Source organism: Paroedura picta, chromosome 11 (genome assembly GCF_049243985.1).
Source record: "Paroedura picta isolate Pp20150507F chromosome 11, Ppicta_v3.0, whole genome shotgun sequence".
NCBI classification, from domain to species: Eukaryota; Metazoa; Chordata; class Lepidosauria; order Squamata; family Gekkonidae; genus Paroedura; species Paroedura picta.
Genome location: NC_135379.1, coordinates 15,184,967 through 15,200,233, shown reverse-complemented (window position 1 = coordinate 15,200,233; position 15,267 = coordinate 15,184,967). Strand labels below are relative to the sequence as shown.

General features: G+C 43.1%; 1 protein-coding gene across 23 annotated transcripts in view; it reads left to right on the top strand.

Moving 5' to 3' along the window:
* The window catches only part of KIAA1217 (KIAA1217 ortholog), a 432,541-nt gene that overhangs the window by 350,804 nt on the left and 66,470 nt on the right, over positions 1-15,267 (top strand). For 20 of the 23 annotated variants that reach the window (XM_077303786.1, XM_077303784.1, XM_077303787.1 and 17 more), the window contains one exon: positions 1,348-1,441. In XM_077303786.1, coding sequence (XP_077159901.1) covers positions 1,348-1,441 — 94 coding nt within the window. Of the gene's footprint in view, positions 1-468; positions 642-1,347; positions 1,442-5,856; positions 5,976-10,428; positions 10,677-15,267 lie in introns of those variants that run through there. The other 3 variants (XM_077303800.1, XM_077303799.1, XM_077303802.1) reach the window with 3 other exon arrangements.

Below are 15,267 nucleotides of genomic sequence, written 5' to 3'. Positions count from 1 at the left end.
ACTTTAAAAATCCGCAAAGTAGAGCCGCTGTGGGAAAAGCTTAAAATGGAGTCATCCATGCATGATTATGCAGCGCTAAAATGCCTAAGAGTTGTGAACTGTCCCTTGAAGGTGGAGTTGCAACAAGCTTAACTTGCCCACGGATACGCAATTTTCTCGTGCCTTCCCTTCAACGCCAACTCTCATTAACGCTAAAACTCGAATTAACCCATGTTTCTTAGCAGCTGGGTGGAATCTGTCTTGTCAGGTGATCTGTTTTTCTTGACAGAGCTGCTTGAAGTCTAGAGCAGAGCTGCAAGTTTTAACTAGTTACACATTCAAAGCAATTACTGACTGCCGTGTGACTTTAAAAGAAACACGATCTGTCAAAAAAAAAAAAACTCCTGCGCCGTGTGTATTCCCCCCCCCCCCCCACCAAACGTTAATCCCGGTGACTAAGATCAGCCTACTAAACTCATAGCTGCACCTGGAGCAAAGGAATTCAGTCTTGTGTGCAAATTCCTGGGCCATCGCTGGGGTTCATTGAAAGGCATTGCCCTTTTGAAAGGACCTAAACGGGCTTAGATTGCAGACTCTGTTGCTGATTATTGCTGGAGGAAGAAACAGCAGTGTTCAGTGTGGACCTGTAATCTGTGGCTAAGGTAGGTTTGGAAATGACGTGAGAGACAGTGGACATTTTGATTGTTGTTTCGTCGAGGTACCGGCTTTGTTCATTGCCAGCCTGCCTTCAGACTAGCTGGAGCAAACTCTAACTTGTTTGGGCTCATTTTCAAATTGCACTTTGATACTTGGAGCGCAAAATCGACAAAGCAGCCCTCGGTGAATGTTTTAAAATGATTTGTCGTCTGGTCCCATTAATGTTTACTTAGAACTGTGTTTCACAGAGACTAATGTTCATCTAAACCAGCACAGGATGGGGCTGTTAGAATATGTGCAATTTTAATGGTTGTCCCCCCCCCCTTTTCAAAGTAATTGGTTTATGATTTGTTGTGGCTGATGCATCTTCCAAATTTGGGGAAGTTCTGTTTTAGTAGCCAGAATAGGGAATTTAAGTAAGAACTAAGTTTTGTTGGGGAGTATTAGAAACATGATTGCTGTTTTGCTTGCAAAACACGGCCAGGTTATTTCATGAAATGGAAACGACCTTCTTTTCATGGGTGTGGAGTTACCTTAAGAGAAATATACTTCTCAGGGGGATAAGTCAGAGGTAGTATAACCTTCTTTTGTCTCCCTTAAAATACCTAGTTTTGTGCAACATGGCCCCCATAATCATGAGAGTCAGCTAAGGAAATGGGTTAAAATGAAGTTTCTTCATCTGGTATCACTGTTGCTTTTTTTCAATTTTAGGAACATTCAAGACAGGTCTTTCCTGAAAGTTTACAACAAAGATCCGGCACATGCTTTTAATCACATGCCCAGAGCTGTAAATGGAGATGTAAGGGTAAGTGGCAGAGTTGCACTTCGGCTCTTTTGCACCTGCATGTAATGCCAAAGAAGAATATATGTGTGGGACTGGGAAGTTACCCTCCTTTTCTTTTTACCCCTTCCTACTTTTTTGTCAAATTGTTGGGAAATCTAGTTCAGCTGTAGGAGAAGGTGTAATCAGAGGCATGACATCTGAGACAGTCGGGTAATGACTGCAGACCTCCAGTGCTTCCTGTTTTGAAGGCTAATCGACATTCCTCATTGTCCTTAGTGATGATTGCTTAACCAAGGTTAGGAGTTAACCAAGTTTAGGATGTGGGATTGTGCAGACCTTTACTCATTCCATGTCAGATTATCATTTCCCAGGACGTTCCTCTGGCACCTTTGGGTATCTGCTGCTAGCACTAACCCATGTTCTCATTGGATCCGGAATTTGAAACCAACTTTTGATGTTGGTGAGAATCACAGATCAAAAGGCAACCCTGGTTAGGGCTAACTTTGATGAACACAAGTGTCAACGAGTAGTCCAGGTTGGTTAACCTGAATAGTGGGAAGTCATGCTCTGAAATAGGATGGAGATGTGAGCCCATAATATGCATTCAATTGCTTGATTGTAGTTAAGGGGTCTGCTATATTATGACTGCTAGTATATGGAATCTTAAAATGCCTCTACTAGCCCTAGCATAAGAGGTAGAGCTATCGGCCAACCTGATTGGTTAGATCATACCCCATGATGTTTGCATTTTTGACCTTGGTAAAATCGAATACTTTAAAGCTACTTTGATTTCAGTAGAGGAATTACATTCATCTGCCCCACTGAAATGAACAAATACCACATTTTATTTAGATTATATGCATTGTTTAAAATTTTATTTTATTTCTTTCTACAAACTGGAAAACTGAATTATTAAAGAAAGCATTTCTAAACAGGAGGTAGGACTGGAACAAAATGGTTCAAAATGATACTTGGGTAGAGGATTAAGGACTGTAGTCGGTACTGTAGTGTGTATGTAGCTCATGCTGCCTGTTGCTATTCTCAGAATCCTGCTGCGTAATTTCTGCATCATTTAATGCATTGTTTTAATATTTACACTCCACTTCAGTTCTGTTTCTAGATTTCTGGTCGGTTCCACATTGCTACAGTCCAAATCCTATTGTATTACTCTACTGGATGTCCTGTTGATTATATGGACTTAATCTATGTAATCCCTGGTGATTCACCATGAGAAATGCAGGCTATAAATACCATAATTTAAAAAAAAAACAGCAGTGAAGCGTCTGGTATGGATTGGCTAAGCTAATGTGGAAGGACTGAACATTCAGTTGCTGAGGTAACCAAATAATCTGTAGTCAAATTTCTTTGAGGAAAGGGGTAGTACCTTTGCAGTTTGTTTGCTTGTACACAGAGAGAGAAGGTGAGGATTAGGAAGAAGTTCTGGGATGTAGGGAAGCTAAAGGGATCTACAGCTCTGGGTTGGGAAATACCTGGAGACTTTTGGAGCCAGGAGTGGGCAGAATTTGGGGCACGGATGGACCTCAGTGGAGTATAATGCTATGGAGTCCAGCCTTCAAGTCAGCCACTTTCTCTGGGAGAATGTATCAATGCGCTCTGCAGGTATCAACTTGCTGATCGTTCCTGGCCTGGGGATGCTTGCCTGGTCTCAATCAGGGCTGGATCCTTTACGGTCCTGGCCCCTACCTGGTGGGATGAGCTCCTGGAGGAGCTGCAGGCCCTCAGAGAGCTTACTGCTTTCCGTAGGGCCTGCAAAACAGAGCTCTTCTGCCAGGTTTATGGTTGGGGCTAGTGCTAGAGCAGGTGATAAGGGTCCCCCTTGGCACTGGTACTTGAACATCTGGTACTGAACATCTTGCTTCCCCCCATGCTGCCCTCGCAAGGGCCTTCCTGTCTTAAGGAGGGCCATGGGATTTTTGCCATCTGTTAAGATTTTTGTGTATTGTGATTGTGTTTTAATGATTTGTATTGTACGAGCCCATAGAGATAGATAGATAGATAGATAGATAGATAGATAGATAGATAGATAGATAGATAGATAGATAGATAGATAGATAGATAGATAGATAGATAGATAGATAGATAGATAGATAGATAGATAGATAGATAGATAGATAGATAGATAGATAGATAGATAGATAGATAGATAGATAGATAGATAGATAGATAGATAGATAGATAGATAGATAGATGAGAGCGTCTGTATCTAGGGGATCCTACCTGGGGACTGGCATCCTTATGGGAGTAGAAGATGCAAGAAAGTTGAACATGTTCTGGAGGGTTGAATGAGGATGCAGAGTAAGCTACGGACAAAGAAAGAGAGATGTGAAAGAAAGGAAAAATGGAAGAGAAGGAAGCTAGAAGAAAAGAGAGCAGACAGGGAGATGAAGAAAAGGGGAGCTAAACAAATAACAGGTTCTGAAGACATGGTTGTGCTGAATGCTGTGGGGACAGGACAGAAGGGTGCTCAGGACAGGAATACTTAGCAAGGTGATTAAGCAATGTTGTGGCAAGAGAAGCAGGAACTTAAATCTGTGGATGTTGGAGTCAAAAGTCCCGGGCAGACATAACAACATTTTCTACCAGGGGTTGTTGGGGTCTTGGAAAACCTTCATCTCAGCATCATTGTTCATGGCTCTTTTTCCAGGTCTCATTTATCTTTTTAATTGGCTGAAATTGTTTTGTGTTCATTTTAGCTGCTCTGTTAATGCACTGGATGGAAGGCAGGATAGAAATGGGCGAATGAAAGGTTTGCTTTTCATACGAGCGAAATGCAACTTTCAAACCAAACTGCTAGATCACCACTTCTGTTCGGCTGCTTATCAGTTAATTAAGACTGGCAATCCAAGCCCTGCAGAGGCTCAGATGCAAGGTAGTTAAATTTAGAATTCACCAGCAGAGCAGAACGAAGTTTTAAAAGCCTCTTCAGTCACTACTTGAAATTTGATATATGGAACATGTTTGTATTTCACACACATCTGTTCTAAAATGGATGCAAGCTTTGGCAACCCACTCTGGGTTGCCATTTATTTCTGAACGTATCAAAGGGAGGAGTCTAAACAGGCTTCTTGGACTTTCCAATATTGGCATGGACGTAGCATAATCTCCACTAGATACGCCTCCAAGACAAACATTCCCTGGCCCCAGAATTCCAGCCTTGGTGGTTCATAATTACAGCCCTGGATTCTTCTCTGGCTTGGACAGCATCTACTGCTTTCTCCCCACTTTGCTTATGGCAACTGGCAGTCCTCATGATGGCAAGTCAGCCAGTGTGCCAACATGTATATGAGAGGTACCCCCAGGGTACTTCCCTGATACCCTGGAAAAGGTTGTCCTTGTAGCACCTGAGATCAGATGACACACCGAATACTTTCCCCAAGGCATCCCAAATAGTTACTGGCGAAGGGAGGAAAGACCATGAGTGAGATGGACTGTTATCCCTGTGGGTGGCTTGTTAGCTGGCCTTAGCTGTGTGGCTTCCAGATGCCACAGGAAAAGTAGGAATAATGAAAGGGGACATTACTTCTCCAAGGCACTCTTAGCTTGGCAATGGCCTAGAAGAAAAAGCCAAGCTATTGCCTAATTGTTCTGTAAACAGATCCACTTTCCTGAGCTTAACTCCAATTAGAGCCCAGAAAAAGCTTTGTTTAGTTCTAGTCTGAAGTCTTCTTTACTGGTACTTCGTTTAATTTTGAATTAGTATAACTTAGCAACAGTTCTTCCCAGATTTGTATACCAAGTCAGCTCTATACTGTTCTTCCTTGGTGCTGCTAAAGGGCACCATTGATGGTTGAAACTGTTTCCCAAGGCTTGCTTCTTTGCACATCGAGGGAAGTTTTAATTTGGGGTCGCAAACTAAGCTCTTATATTCCTGAAGCAACAATCCATTCCTGTGGAGAAAAATCATGGCATGTTTTTACCGTCCATCAGAAATAACAGAAATACCGTTTCCCTAGCAATTTCCCCCCAAATCCATTATTTTTTAAAAAGCATTCTCTTTGGAGAAAATGTATTAAACTGGACAAGTTAAAGAAAATACCCCGTTACTAGTGGGCAGTCCATTTGGTTCTGAGTAGGTCATCTAACACTTTGAAGTAGATGTCACATTTTTTTGTGGGAAAACACCTGTAAAAATATGGAGCCATAACTGTGAATCTGTTTCAGAGATGCTTGAGCACACGCTATGGCACTCTGCATCTTGCGCCTGGGCGCATTAAAGCATTGCTGAAGTTATTAACGTCGCAGGGGCCGGTAACTTCTACCTCAGCCGAAGGAGGGCAGCGAGGTATTGCATTCCGGGAACGGTTTTCTCGACTCCGGCCCTGGCTCGCCAGTGACTCTGCGGAGGTATGTCACACTGCAGGTGGCATGTTAAAATGTACGCCTCTGCCAAGAGAATTCATTTCCTGAGCTGCAGCCAAGCTCTCTCTTGGAGCTGTGATGTTATTAGCTTTCACAGGCTAAGCAGAGTTAAACCGGGGCGGCCATCGGGGAGATGGCTGGGCTCTCGTTCTCCTGCAAGCAGCATTTCTTTCAGGTAAGAAGCCGAAATAGGCGGCGGGATAGCGAGAAGCTCCATTACCTGCATGTGTTCTGTTGACCCGTCATAGAAAAGGAGGAGGTGGGGGCAGTGGAATCGGAGAGGCTGCAAGGAGAACGAGTGAGATGCCTTTCACTTACTCTCTCTTTTTGGCTGTGCTACTAACCGAGTAGACTGGAGGGTTGGGGGTTGCCTCCCCCACTTCTGTGTGGGATGACTTTTGCAACTACTGGTGTTCTAGTCTGGCCTGGCAAGCAGGCTCTTTTTTCAGCAGTCGGTGAGAAGATTCTCCGGTTTAAATAGGATGGCTTTTAAAACAGATTTCCTCTTGTGACGGCAGCAGCAAAACTTTCTCCGTTTGGAATATGCTGTACATAGAGCTGAAAGTGTTGGTCACACGTCTGCTCCAGCCTGTACGGGTTCAATTCGCTCTTTTCTTTCTCTCTGGACCTCTGACCAGCAAGCCGGTGGTAGATCATCAGGCTTTTGAGCGTGTGGTGCAGAAGGGGGGTTGACCCAGCAGCTTGAAAAGACCCTCCAGAAACTTTGCCTTCGAAAATGCCCACTTTATTGAGCAGAAGGGACTCTCTGATCAGGAAAGACTGACAGTCCCCTTAATGGTGTCATATTGTCTGTGGGGTTAAAAATCTTTTGAAGCAAGGGAAAGTAAATGTAGGATCTTTTCACTTACTTGTTTGTTTTTTCACCCTTCACTCCACATCTTCCCATGTCCCACTTTGAGTAAACAGCTGGATTTAAAGGATCTTCTCATGTAGCCCTCCACCTGACCATTTCTATCTAAGCAGGCAAGCTCAACTTTATGTAGAAAATACAAACAGCTGCTCTATATGTACGTGTTAAAAAGTCCCCTCCCTTCTGCCTACTTTGTTTCATCTCCTTCCAGGAAGAATAATATAACGAAAGAAGCTGTGTCTAAAGTTCAGATGTAGATTGTCGTATTCCCACAGTGAACTTGTTCACGAACTGTGATTTTGGCTGTATAGCTATGAACTCTGTCAAGGGAGTCAGCTTGCATTGAATGAAATGGGGCTCACATCTAAGTAGACCTGGTTAGAATTGCTCCCTCTATTGATTTGCTATTGAAAGCTTACTGTGTGTGTGTGTGTGCATGGGTGTATAAAGAGAGATTCACATGGCAGCCAACTGACAGTGACCCCAGAAAGGGGCTTTCAATATAAGCGGTTAAACAAAGGTGGTTTGCCATTCCTTTCCTCCATGGAGCCTTCCTTGGTGATTTCCCTTCCAAGTACCGACCCTGAGAGGAAAGGGAAGGCGATTGTAAACCACTTTGAGACTCCTTCGGGTAGAGAAAAGTGGCATATAAGAACCAACTCTTCTTCTTCTTCTTCTTCTTCTTCTTCTTCTTCTTCTTCTTCTTCAACATCCAGGTTTTGACAAGATTGGACTATACAGTGCTGCTTCCCCGAAAACTTACCAGCAGTCACATTTTACATCCTTATATCATTTGCTTTTGCGTAGCTTCATTTTTCACAGTTATTCAGCCACTAGATGTACTTGTGTGTTGCCAAAGCTAACATTCAGCTAATGGGGAGAATCCGCTTAACTAGTCACAGTGTCATTTCCTTTAATAGGGAAAACCACAGTTTGTTGAGAACGTTGCCCCCTCCAGTGGTCAGATGCACTGCTAATCTCAAATATAGAACAGTATTTTAACTGCGATTTTAACATGATCTCAGTACCGCATCAGGTTCAGAACAGGTAATAAACCCAGGATACCTCCAATAAAGGAGTTTCTTTCTGATGCCACTTGGTAGTACCCTGTCACGAAGCTGGATGCCAGTGTGTCTCTTTCAGCTGAGGGACTGAAGCACATTCGATGCCCATTTCCAGAGCTTCTGATGCCATCTCTGCCACTGATCTGCCTGCATTGCTTTGGGCAAGTGAGACCCAGCTTGGTGTAGTGGTTAGGAGTGTGGACTTCTAAATCTGGCGAGCCAGGTTCAATTCTTCCAAAGTGTGGCTCTTCAGACGTCCATGATAGGGGCTCATTGGAGCTGAAGTCCATAAACATGTGGAGAGCCAGTGTTTGGCCACCTTGGAAAGATAGCGACCTATTTTCCTGGGCCACCATGCTTTTAAATGCAACAAATCAGCCACAGATAAACAGAAGTGGCAAGGGAATGGAAATAACCCTTCCATGTCTTTTTGCTGGTCAAAAAAAAACTGTCAGTTTAACCACTGGCCAGAGAAGACTCCTTTTGGCAAGAATACTACGTGCCAGGCTCAAAGTTGATGCAAGAAATTTGTGTAGTTCAGGGATTGTGAATTTCCTACCCCCTTGTGCATCTTTCCTCCAAGAAGAACGTCTTTTAATACATGCAGGAGGAAGCCATCATTAAATAAACTATTCTGACAAGTTTACAAAAATGCTACAGATTCCGCCCCCGCACTCCCAGGCTGATGAATCTGATGACCATCGTATGTCTCAATGAGAGTGTGAGGGCAGGGCTAATTAGAACAAAAACCCAGACAGCAAAAGCCAGAACTTGTGCAGATATGATTGACCGCTACATATGGCTTGGATTCTTGTGATATTTTAATGAGAAATTCCTCTGTGGTTTTTGTTCTGTTCAGTTCAACCAAAATGTCAGCACAATTGTTTGCTTTGCCTTCTAATCCATGGTACTGTCATTTGCCTGCTGCTACATCCCTGAAGAAATATTATCATCAATTAAAAATATAGTAACAAGTCATACAAAGTAAACCATTGTCCCTCCATATATTTGCCAGATAGTATTACTGCGGTATTACTGCTCCATCCTCAATATGGCAGCCTTTCAAATACTTGAAGATGGTTATCAGATCCCGTTTAGGAGTCATGAGAACACCATCTCATCTAGTTGGTTCCAGGATCTATGGATTGTCAGAAATTGCAAACACCAAGGGTTTTTTTAAGAAAAATTCCTGAGTGGGCCAATAAATTTTCCAGATGTGATGCACCCACTAGTCCCATCCAGGTTATAGCTCTTTACTCTTTTAATTAAACTTCCTTGCAAATCCCAACAGATTATGTACCCCACAAAACTTTTGACGCTCATTCTGAATTCTACTCCAGGTTAAGTTTGTTGGTAATTCTAGCAAGTTCCACAGTCACCCAGTAAACTTCTGTGGCACACTGTGGATTCTTACCTGAGTCTCCCAGATCCTAAAGTAGCACTGTAACCACTATGCCATGAATTATCTACAACAGGGGTAGTCAACCTGTGGTCCTGCAGATGTTCATGGACTACAATTCCCAGCAAACGCTGGCAGGGGCTCATGGGAATTGTAGTCCATGGACATCTGGAGGACCACAGGTTGACTACCCCTGATCTGCAAGATCCATGGAGTATTTTGTGTGTGTCGAATCCCCAGAACATTTTCACCATCTTATATTATACCTACAGCACTCAAAATCTAATAAATGCTGTATGCCAAGGCTAGCAAATGATAGGAGACTTATTGGATGAACCACAGAGTTTGGGGCAGATGTTAGATGATGTCTCTTCTGGGTCACACTGAAAATGGCTTGATGTTTTGTTGATGTGATACTGATCTTCTACCATTAGTCCCAGTATGTTTGCCCAGTATGTGAGCACAGTCCATAGAGGGGGGAGGTCTCTGCTGAACCACGCTATTTGCCCCTCCCACACACACACCCCAGTGAAAACCAACAATTACCTTCTAGCACTCAAGATTGCAAACTCATTTAAGGTAGCAGAGACCCAAAGACAGAGAAAGGGAAGAGGAAATGCAAACGAATGGACATAAAGAGAGAAATGAGGCTGGAAGGAATTATGATCAGTGAGAAAAAGAGAACAGGGTGAAAGAATTACAGGGGGGAAAGGAACAAGATTAAACGGGAAAAAGAACCGTTGTTTAGAATGAGGAAAGAGAAGCCAGGCAAAACTCACGGATCAGCACTTAAAATGTTTTCGTAATCCAGGATGGACAACGATCCAAGCAGATGGATTTACTACTGAATCAGTTACTTTGGGCTTGCAACATCAGAGACTCGTCTGGCAAAGAAAGCAAATATTTTAGCAGTTAGTGTTGTGAAGTCTGGTACAGCTGAGGTTGCTAAGAATGCATTTAAAGGGTTGCACATGGTGCTTTTCTGGTTCTCCTACTTCTAATAAATATAGTTGACTTTTGTGGAAGAAGTGAATGCGGGTCTTCTTTGCTTAGCCTTGATGAAAGACACGAGTCTCATCTCTCCCATGGCATTTCTTCCTGCCTTTCCCCCCCAGGTTCAGTTTGTCATTGAGAGGTTATGACAACACAAGGCATGTTGTATTTATAAACATCACGTGTTTCCTTGCCGTGGCTCACAATGTCTGTCTAGCAGAACACATGCAAGAAACATTGCTCGTGAGCTCAGCGTTGGTTTTGGGTTTTACTGATTTCCGGGATTGGGGGGGGGGGGGAAATTGCCTTCTGTGCTCAGATTTAACTTTTGTGCAGTGAAAGCAAAAGCCTCCAAATGGGCGTGACGTCCTTTGAACCAGACGGGCTGCTCTTCTTTCGGAACTCTTTCTCCCCTCGTCTGAAACTTCTCCCAGAAAGGCAAGAGCGTGTTGGTTCAGCCTTTACGATACAGGAAGGGCACCATTAGACCCAGGTTTTTGCAGTTCCTACAAGTTTCTGCTAGAAAAGGAATTTACTGAAAGATGCAAGGTAAGAATCCTAAATGGAGAAAGAGACAGACAGAGATGCAAAATTCTTGGAGGAAGGGGGGAGGATTTATCGATGAATATATATTATAAATTAACAAATGGAGTATTTACAATTTTTAGAAAGCAAAATTATACTTTTGTGGGCAGCCAAGGGGGAAAATAAATAATCTGTCATCTCTCTTGCCACTGTGCCCAGGCTGTTGGAATATGTATTCCATTTCTATTGACTCAAGCTGTAAGAATCCGGATACCTTGCTGAGTTTCCAAATTTAATAAGTACAGCATACTTCTATAGCTTCTGGTATGAGAGGTGTGCTTCTGTGAGCAAGCTGGTATTGTGCAGTCAAGCTGCAAAGCTCTGGGGTTCAGACCTTGCCCATCTAGCTTTTCAAATAGCAAACAGTCAAGAAATACTCTAAATGTCAATGAGCTGGGCAGAGAAGAGCATTCCTCATCTTTTCTCCTTCGTTCTAACTAGGAATGGTGACAACTTCCAAGCAGGACAGCTTGTAAAACAAATGCCTTCCAAAGACTTGCACATTTTGGGGTTGGCACAGTTTCCTTTAAAATTAGACAGGACTCAAAATGGCTCATGGGTCCAGCCTACAAACTGTGTATTTCTGAACCTTGGTGGAAGGCTCCTGTTTTGTCTTCCATGTACTCTCTGGTTCCAGCCCAGATCCTGGGAGGTCAAAGGCCTTAGACGCAGAGAGGAGATCGTAGGGAGGGTGGGGAGGGGGACTTTCCAATAGTTTATCAAAGCTAGGAAGTCATGTTGATCAAGTTTGGAAGCGGTAATTTTCAGGAAGAAAGAGGCTCCTGCTAAGGCCTGTCTGCTGTTTGTGTAAAGGTAAAGGTAAAGGTAAAGGTAAAGGTATCCCCTGTGCAAGCACCGAGTCATGTCTGACCCTTGGGGTGATGCCCTCTAGCGTTTTCATGGCAGACTCAATACGGGGTGGTTTGCCAGTGCCTTCCCCAGTCATTACCGTTTACCCCCCAGCAAGCAAGCTGGGTACTCATTTTACCGACCTCGGAAGGATGGAAGGCTGAGTCGACCTTGAGCCGGCTGCTGGGATTGAACTCCCAGCCTTATGGGCAAAGCTTTCAGACGGCTGCCTTACCACTCTGCGCCACAAGAGGCTCTGTTTGTGTACACGTATGCAAATTCTTCAGGCACCCTCCTCATCAAATAGCTTACAACCATTTATGGATATTCACAAAATGCAAACCATTTGGGTCAGGCAGAGGGATATTTGACTTTTCCAGTCAGCTGTAACCACAGATATCAGAACACGTGGTCAGAGGCTTACTAGCCTCGTCATGGGGCCCAGAGTCATTCCCCAGGAAAGACAGCTGGTCTCCGAATTACAGCATTGCTTCAGAGGGCTGGCTGTATGCTATTAAGGCTTACCTGGGTTCCTGCCATGGTGGCCAACTTCCTGTCCCATACTGGCTCCCACACACATATATACATTGTCTGCTCTTCAGTGGTTGTAAGCTGGGGGATGACATCATGGATACAGTGACATCATGGATAGACTTTAACATAGGTTTGCCAGGCCTCCTGCTATGGCATGGGGTTTCCCAGTGGCAAGTCTTGTTGTCTGTCACTGCTCCAGTAGCAGCAGGAGAAAAAATACTATTTCAGGCTACAACAGTACTGGGGACTCAGAGGTTTAGTGCCTCTGAATGTGGAGGTTTCCCTCAGTCATCAAGGCAGGCATAGCCTCCAGGAATCTCTCTAATCCTTTTTTAAAGCTGCCTGTTCCTGTGGCCATCACTACATCTTCTGGCAGTGAATTCTGCTCCTTAATTGCTATAAATAACTAAATAGGAATAATAAGAGTGAGAATCAGTAGGTCAGTATCCGTGACAACCTCAAGCCCCACCTATATAATAATAATAATTTGAAAAAAAATTATTTGTACTCCACCCTTCCTTGGTTGGCTCAACAAACCACCCACAAATCATAGAAATTAAACAATAAAACATTAAAATGATTAACATTTTCAAACAAACCTGCCTCCTCCTCATAATTTGAGCCTTCCTGAGGGTCAGCTAGAACATGGCGGGATGGATGGATGGATGGTTTGTCAGGCAGTGAGGCCAGCATTTCTGATGTTCTTTCCTGGCCTCAGCCTTAGGCCTGGTGGAACAGCTCCATCTTGCAGGCCCTCTGGAATTTTTAAAGATCCTGGTGGACCCTGATTTTCTCAGGCAGAGCGTTCCCAGAGCGGGGCCAAAATGATTCTCGGGGTTTGGGGTTCTAAGGTCTTTAAGAAGTTCTGTCCAAGGCACGCAGAAGCCAGGGGCAAAGTAAGTAGATGTGAGCCGGCCCAATTCTCACCCCTACTCGGATTCATTGTTGCACATTCCTTCAGTAAGAACACAAGACATCTGCCTGCAATAGAGGCAACCTACTTCTGCAATGTGTGAACACTTATTAAGGCCTCAGGGCCCAACAATATCGGATTTGGGGGGTGTTTGCACTTTTCTGTGGGGATGAAAAGAGTGACATCCTGGTGAATCTGCATTCTGTTTGTTTTCCTGTAGTGTCGGGCTGCAGTGTGGTGTCAACAAAGAGAGTCTGTTGTTTATTCCCCTAAAAATTCAGTTGTCGTTTTTTAGTGCAGAATCTGATTATAGGTGTAAGTATGCATGCATGGTGAACAACATTTGGTACATTCTTAGTGTTTTTTGTTAGTTTTATCTTAATGTTCCATATTCTTGTAACAGAAAACATATTTCTTAGATCTGGGGGCTTGATAATGCCATTTGAGTCTTAAAAGGTTAACTTTCTCATTGTTCGTGTTTTAATAATATGAAGCTGTTTTATAGATTTATGTGGCTTTGGCAGGGTACCACAAGCTGCAAATTATGGAAGAACAACAAAACCCAAATATGCTGAATTAGTATATAACAGAACCAGGCAAGCACAAATTTATTTTGATTTGAGAGACTGGTTACTGAGATTTCTTTTTTCTTAAAAAACAAAAGAAATCAGAAATTGGATATACAACTTCTATTATGCTGAAGGAAAACTGTTGCTCTTTTACATAATTGCATGTTTAGGAATTGTTCCTAGGAGGATGTAGAGGGCATGTAGCGAACGTTTCATAGCATCAGACGGCTCAAAGATAGCCAAGATTCAGCTCCGGCCTAAAAGTTGCAAACAACCAATTGATAACAAGCAGAGTTCTTTAGTTCTCCCCTTCTCTTTTTGATCAAATGGTGCCCTAAGTGGATTGGATAGGTCAGGAAAATTTGTTATCATTTTAACAATCTGGCGAATCATATGATGATCTTACAATTTGTTAATACCTAATGAGCACAACTCCCAATTAGTCGATTATATGGTTTTTTTAAAGATATGCATAAAGCTGTTCTACCTAGCTGTAAGCAAAAAGATAATAAATACTGGCTCAGTAGGACAATCAGATCATGCTTGAGTGCACAGTGTTATTGGCTATAAAACTAAAACACAGTAGTCAGGCTATTTAATTGTGACCAGATTATTACTATATAATATGATTTCTGCTTTAAGAAAATAAAGATTATTGATACTTAGAAGAAAGCTGTTACCTTAGGGTAGAGCTCCCAGTGCTGCTTTGGCAAATGCTGAGAGATTTGAGGGACCGTACCTGGGGCAGGTGTAGTTTGAAGAGGATGGAATTTCCCTTTCAGATGACACTCTAGGCTGCCTCCTCTAGCCTCCATAGTCTTTACAATAAAGACTAGGTGAAATTCCTAGAGCGTTATGTGGAAACCATTTTTCCCTCCAGCTCTTCAGTTCCCTGTGTGTAGAAAACTGGGGGTTAGAGATTGGTAGGTCTGTGTTCCAGGCAGGCAAATAGAAAAAATACCTAGGCCTCAACCATCCTTTCTCTGGGCCTGGCTCAAGTTTCTAATTTGGGCGCTTCCTCCCTGGCCCTATACTATGCATTCCATCTAATGAAATAAATGTATTTTGGAAACAGCATAAATAATTCTTATCAAGGTATAGGTTTGCAGCCTGGACAGAAACCCCTATGGATCCCCCCAACCCAGTAAAATGTACTGATTCTACTGTCCCTCCCCCATTTATGGCCCTGGTTATCTCTGAAGCAATTGTTCATAGTCTGAGGTACAACATTAAGAAAAAGAAGAGAAATCCATCCTAAAGCACACTTGCACTGCATGACTGGCATAGATTTATTCATTCTTCTCAGAGAATAGAACTTTTTCTTCCTCTCCTATAATATAACATAACATTAGTACTCAGGGGGATCCAGTCAAGCTGATGGCAGTAGATTCAGGATAGACAAAAAGAAATGAGAAATTAAATTGTGTAAGTCACTGCTGGTGGTTATGTCGAAAAGGATAGGTTGCTTCTGAAGGGGGTAAGACAAATTCATGGACGATGGGCCCATCAGTACTTAGCGGAAATGTAGACTAACAGGAGCCTCCACCTTCAGAAGCAGTACATCTCTGAATACCAGTTCTGGCAACATCAGGAAAAGGCCATGGACTCCATGCACTGTTTGATGGCCCTCCAGGGTAATTGATTGGCCACAGTGTGAGAGGGGTTGCTGGACTGCATGGACCACTTGTCT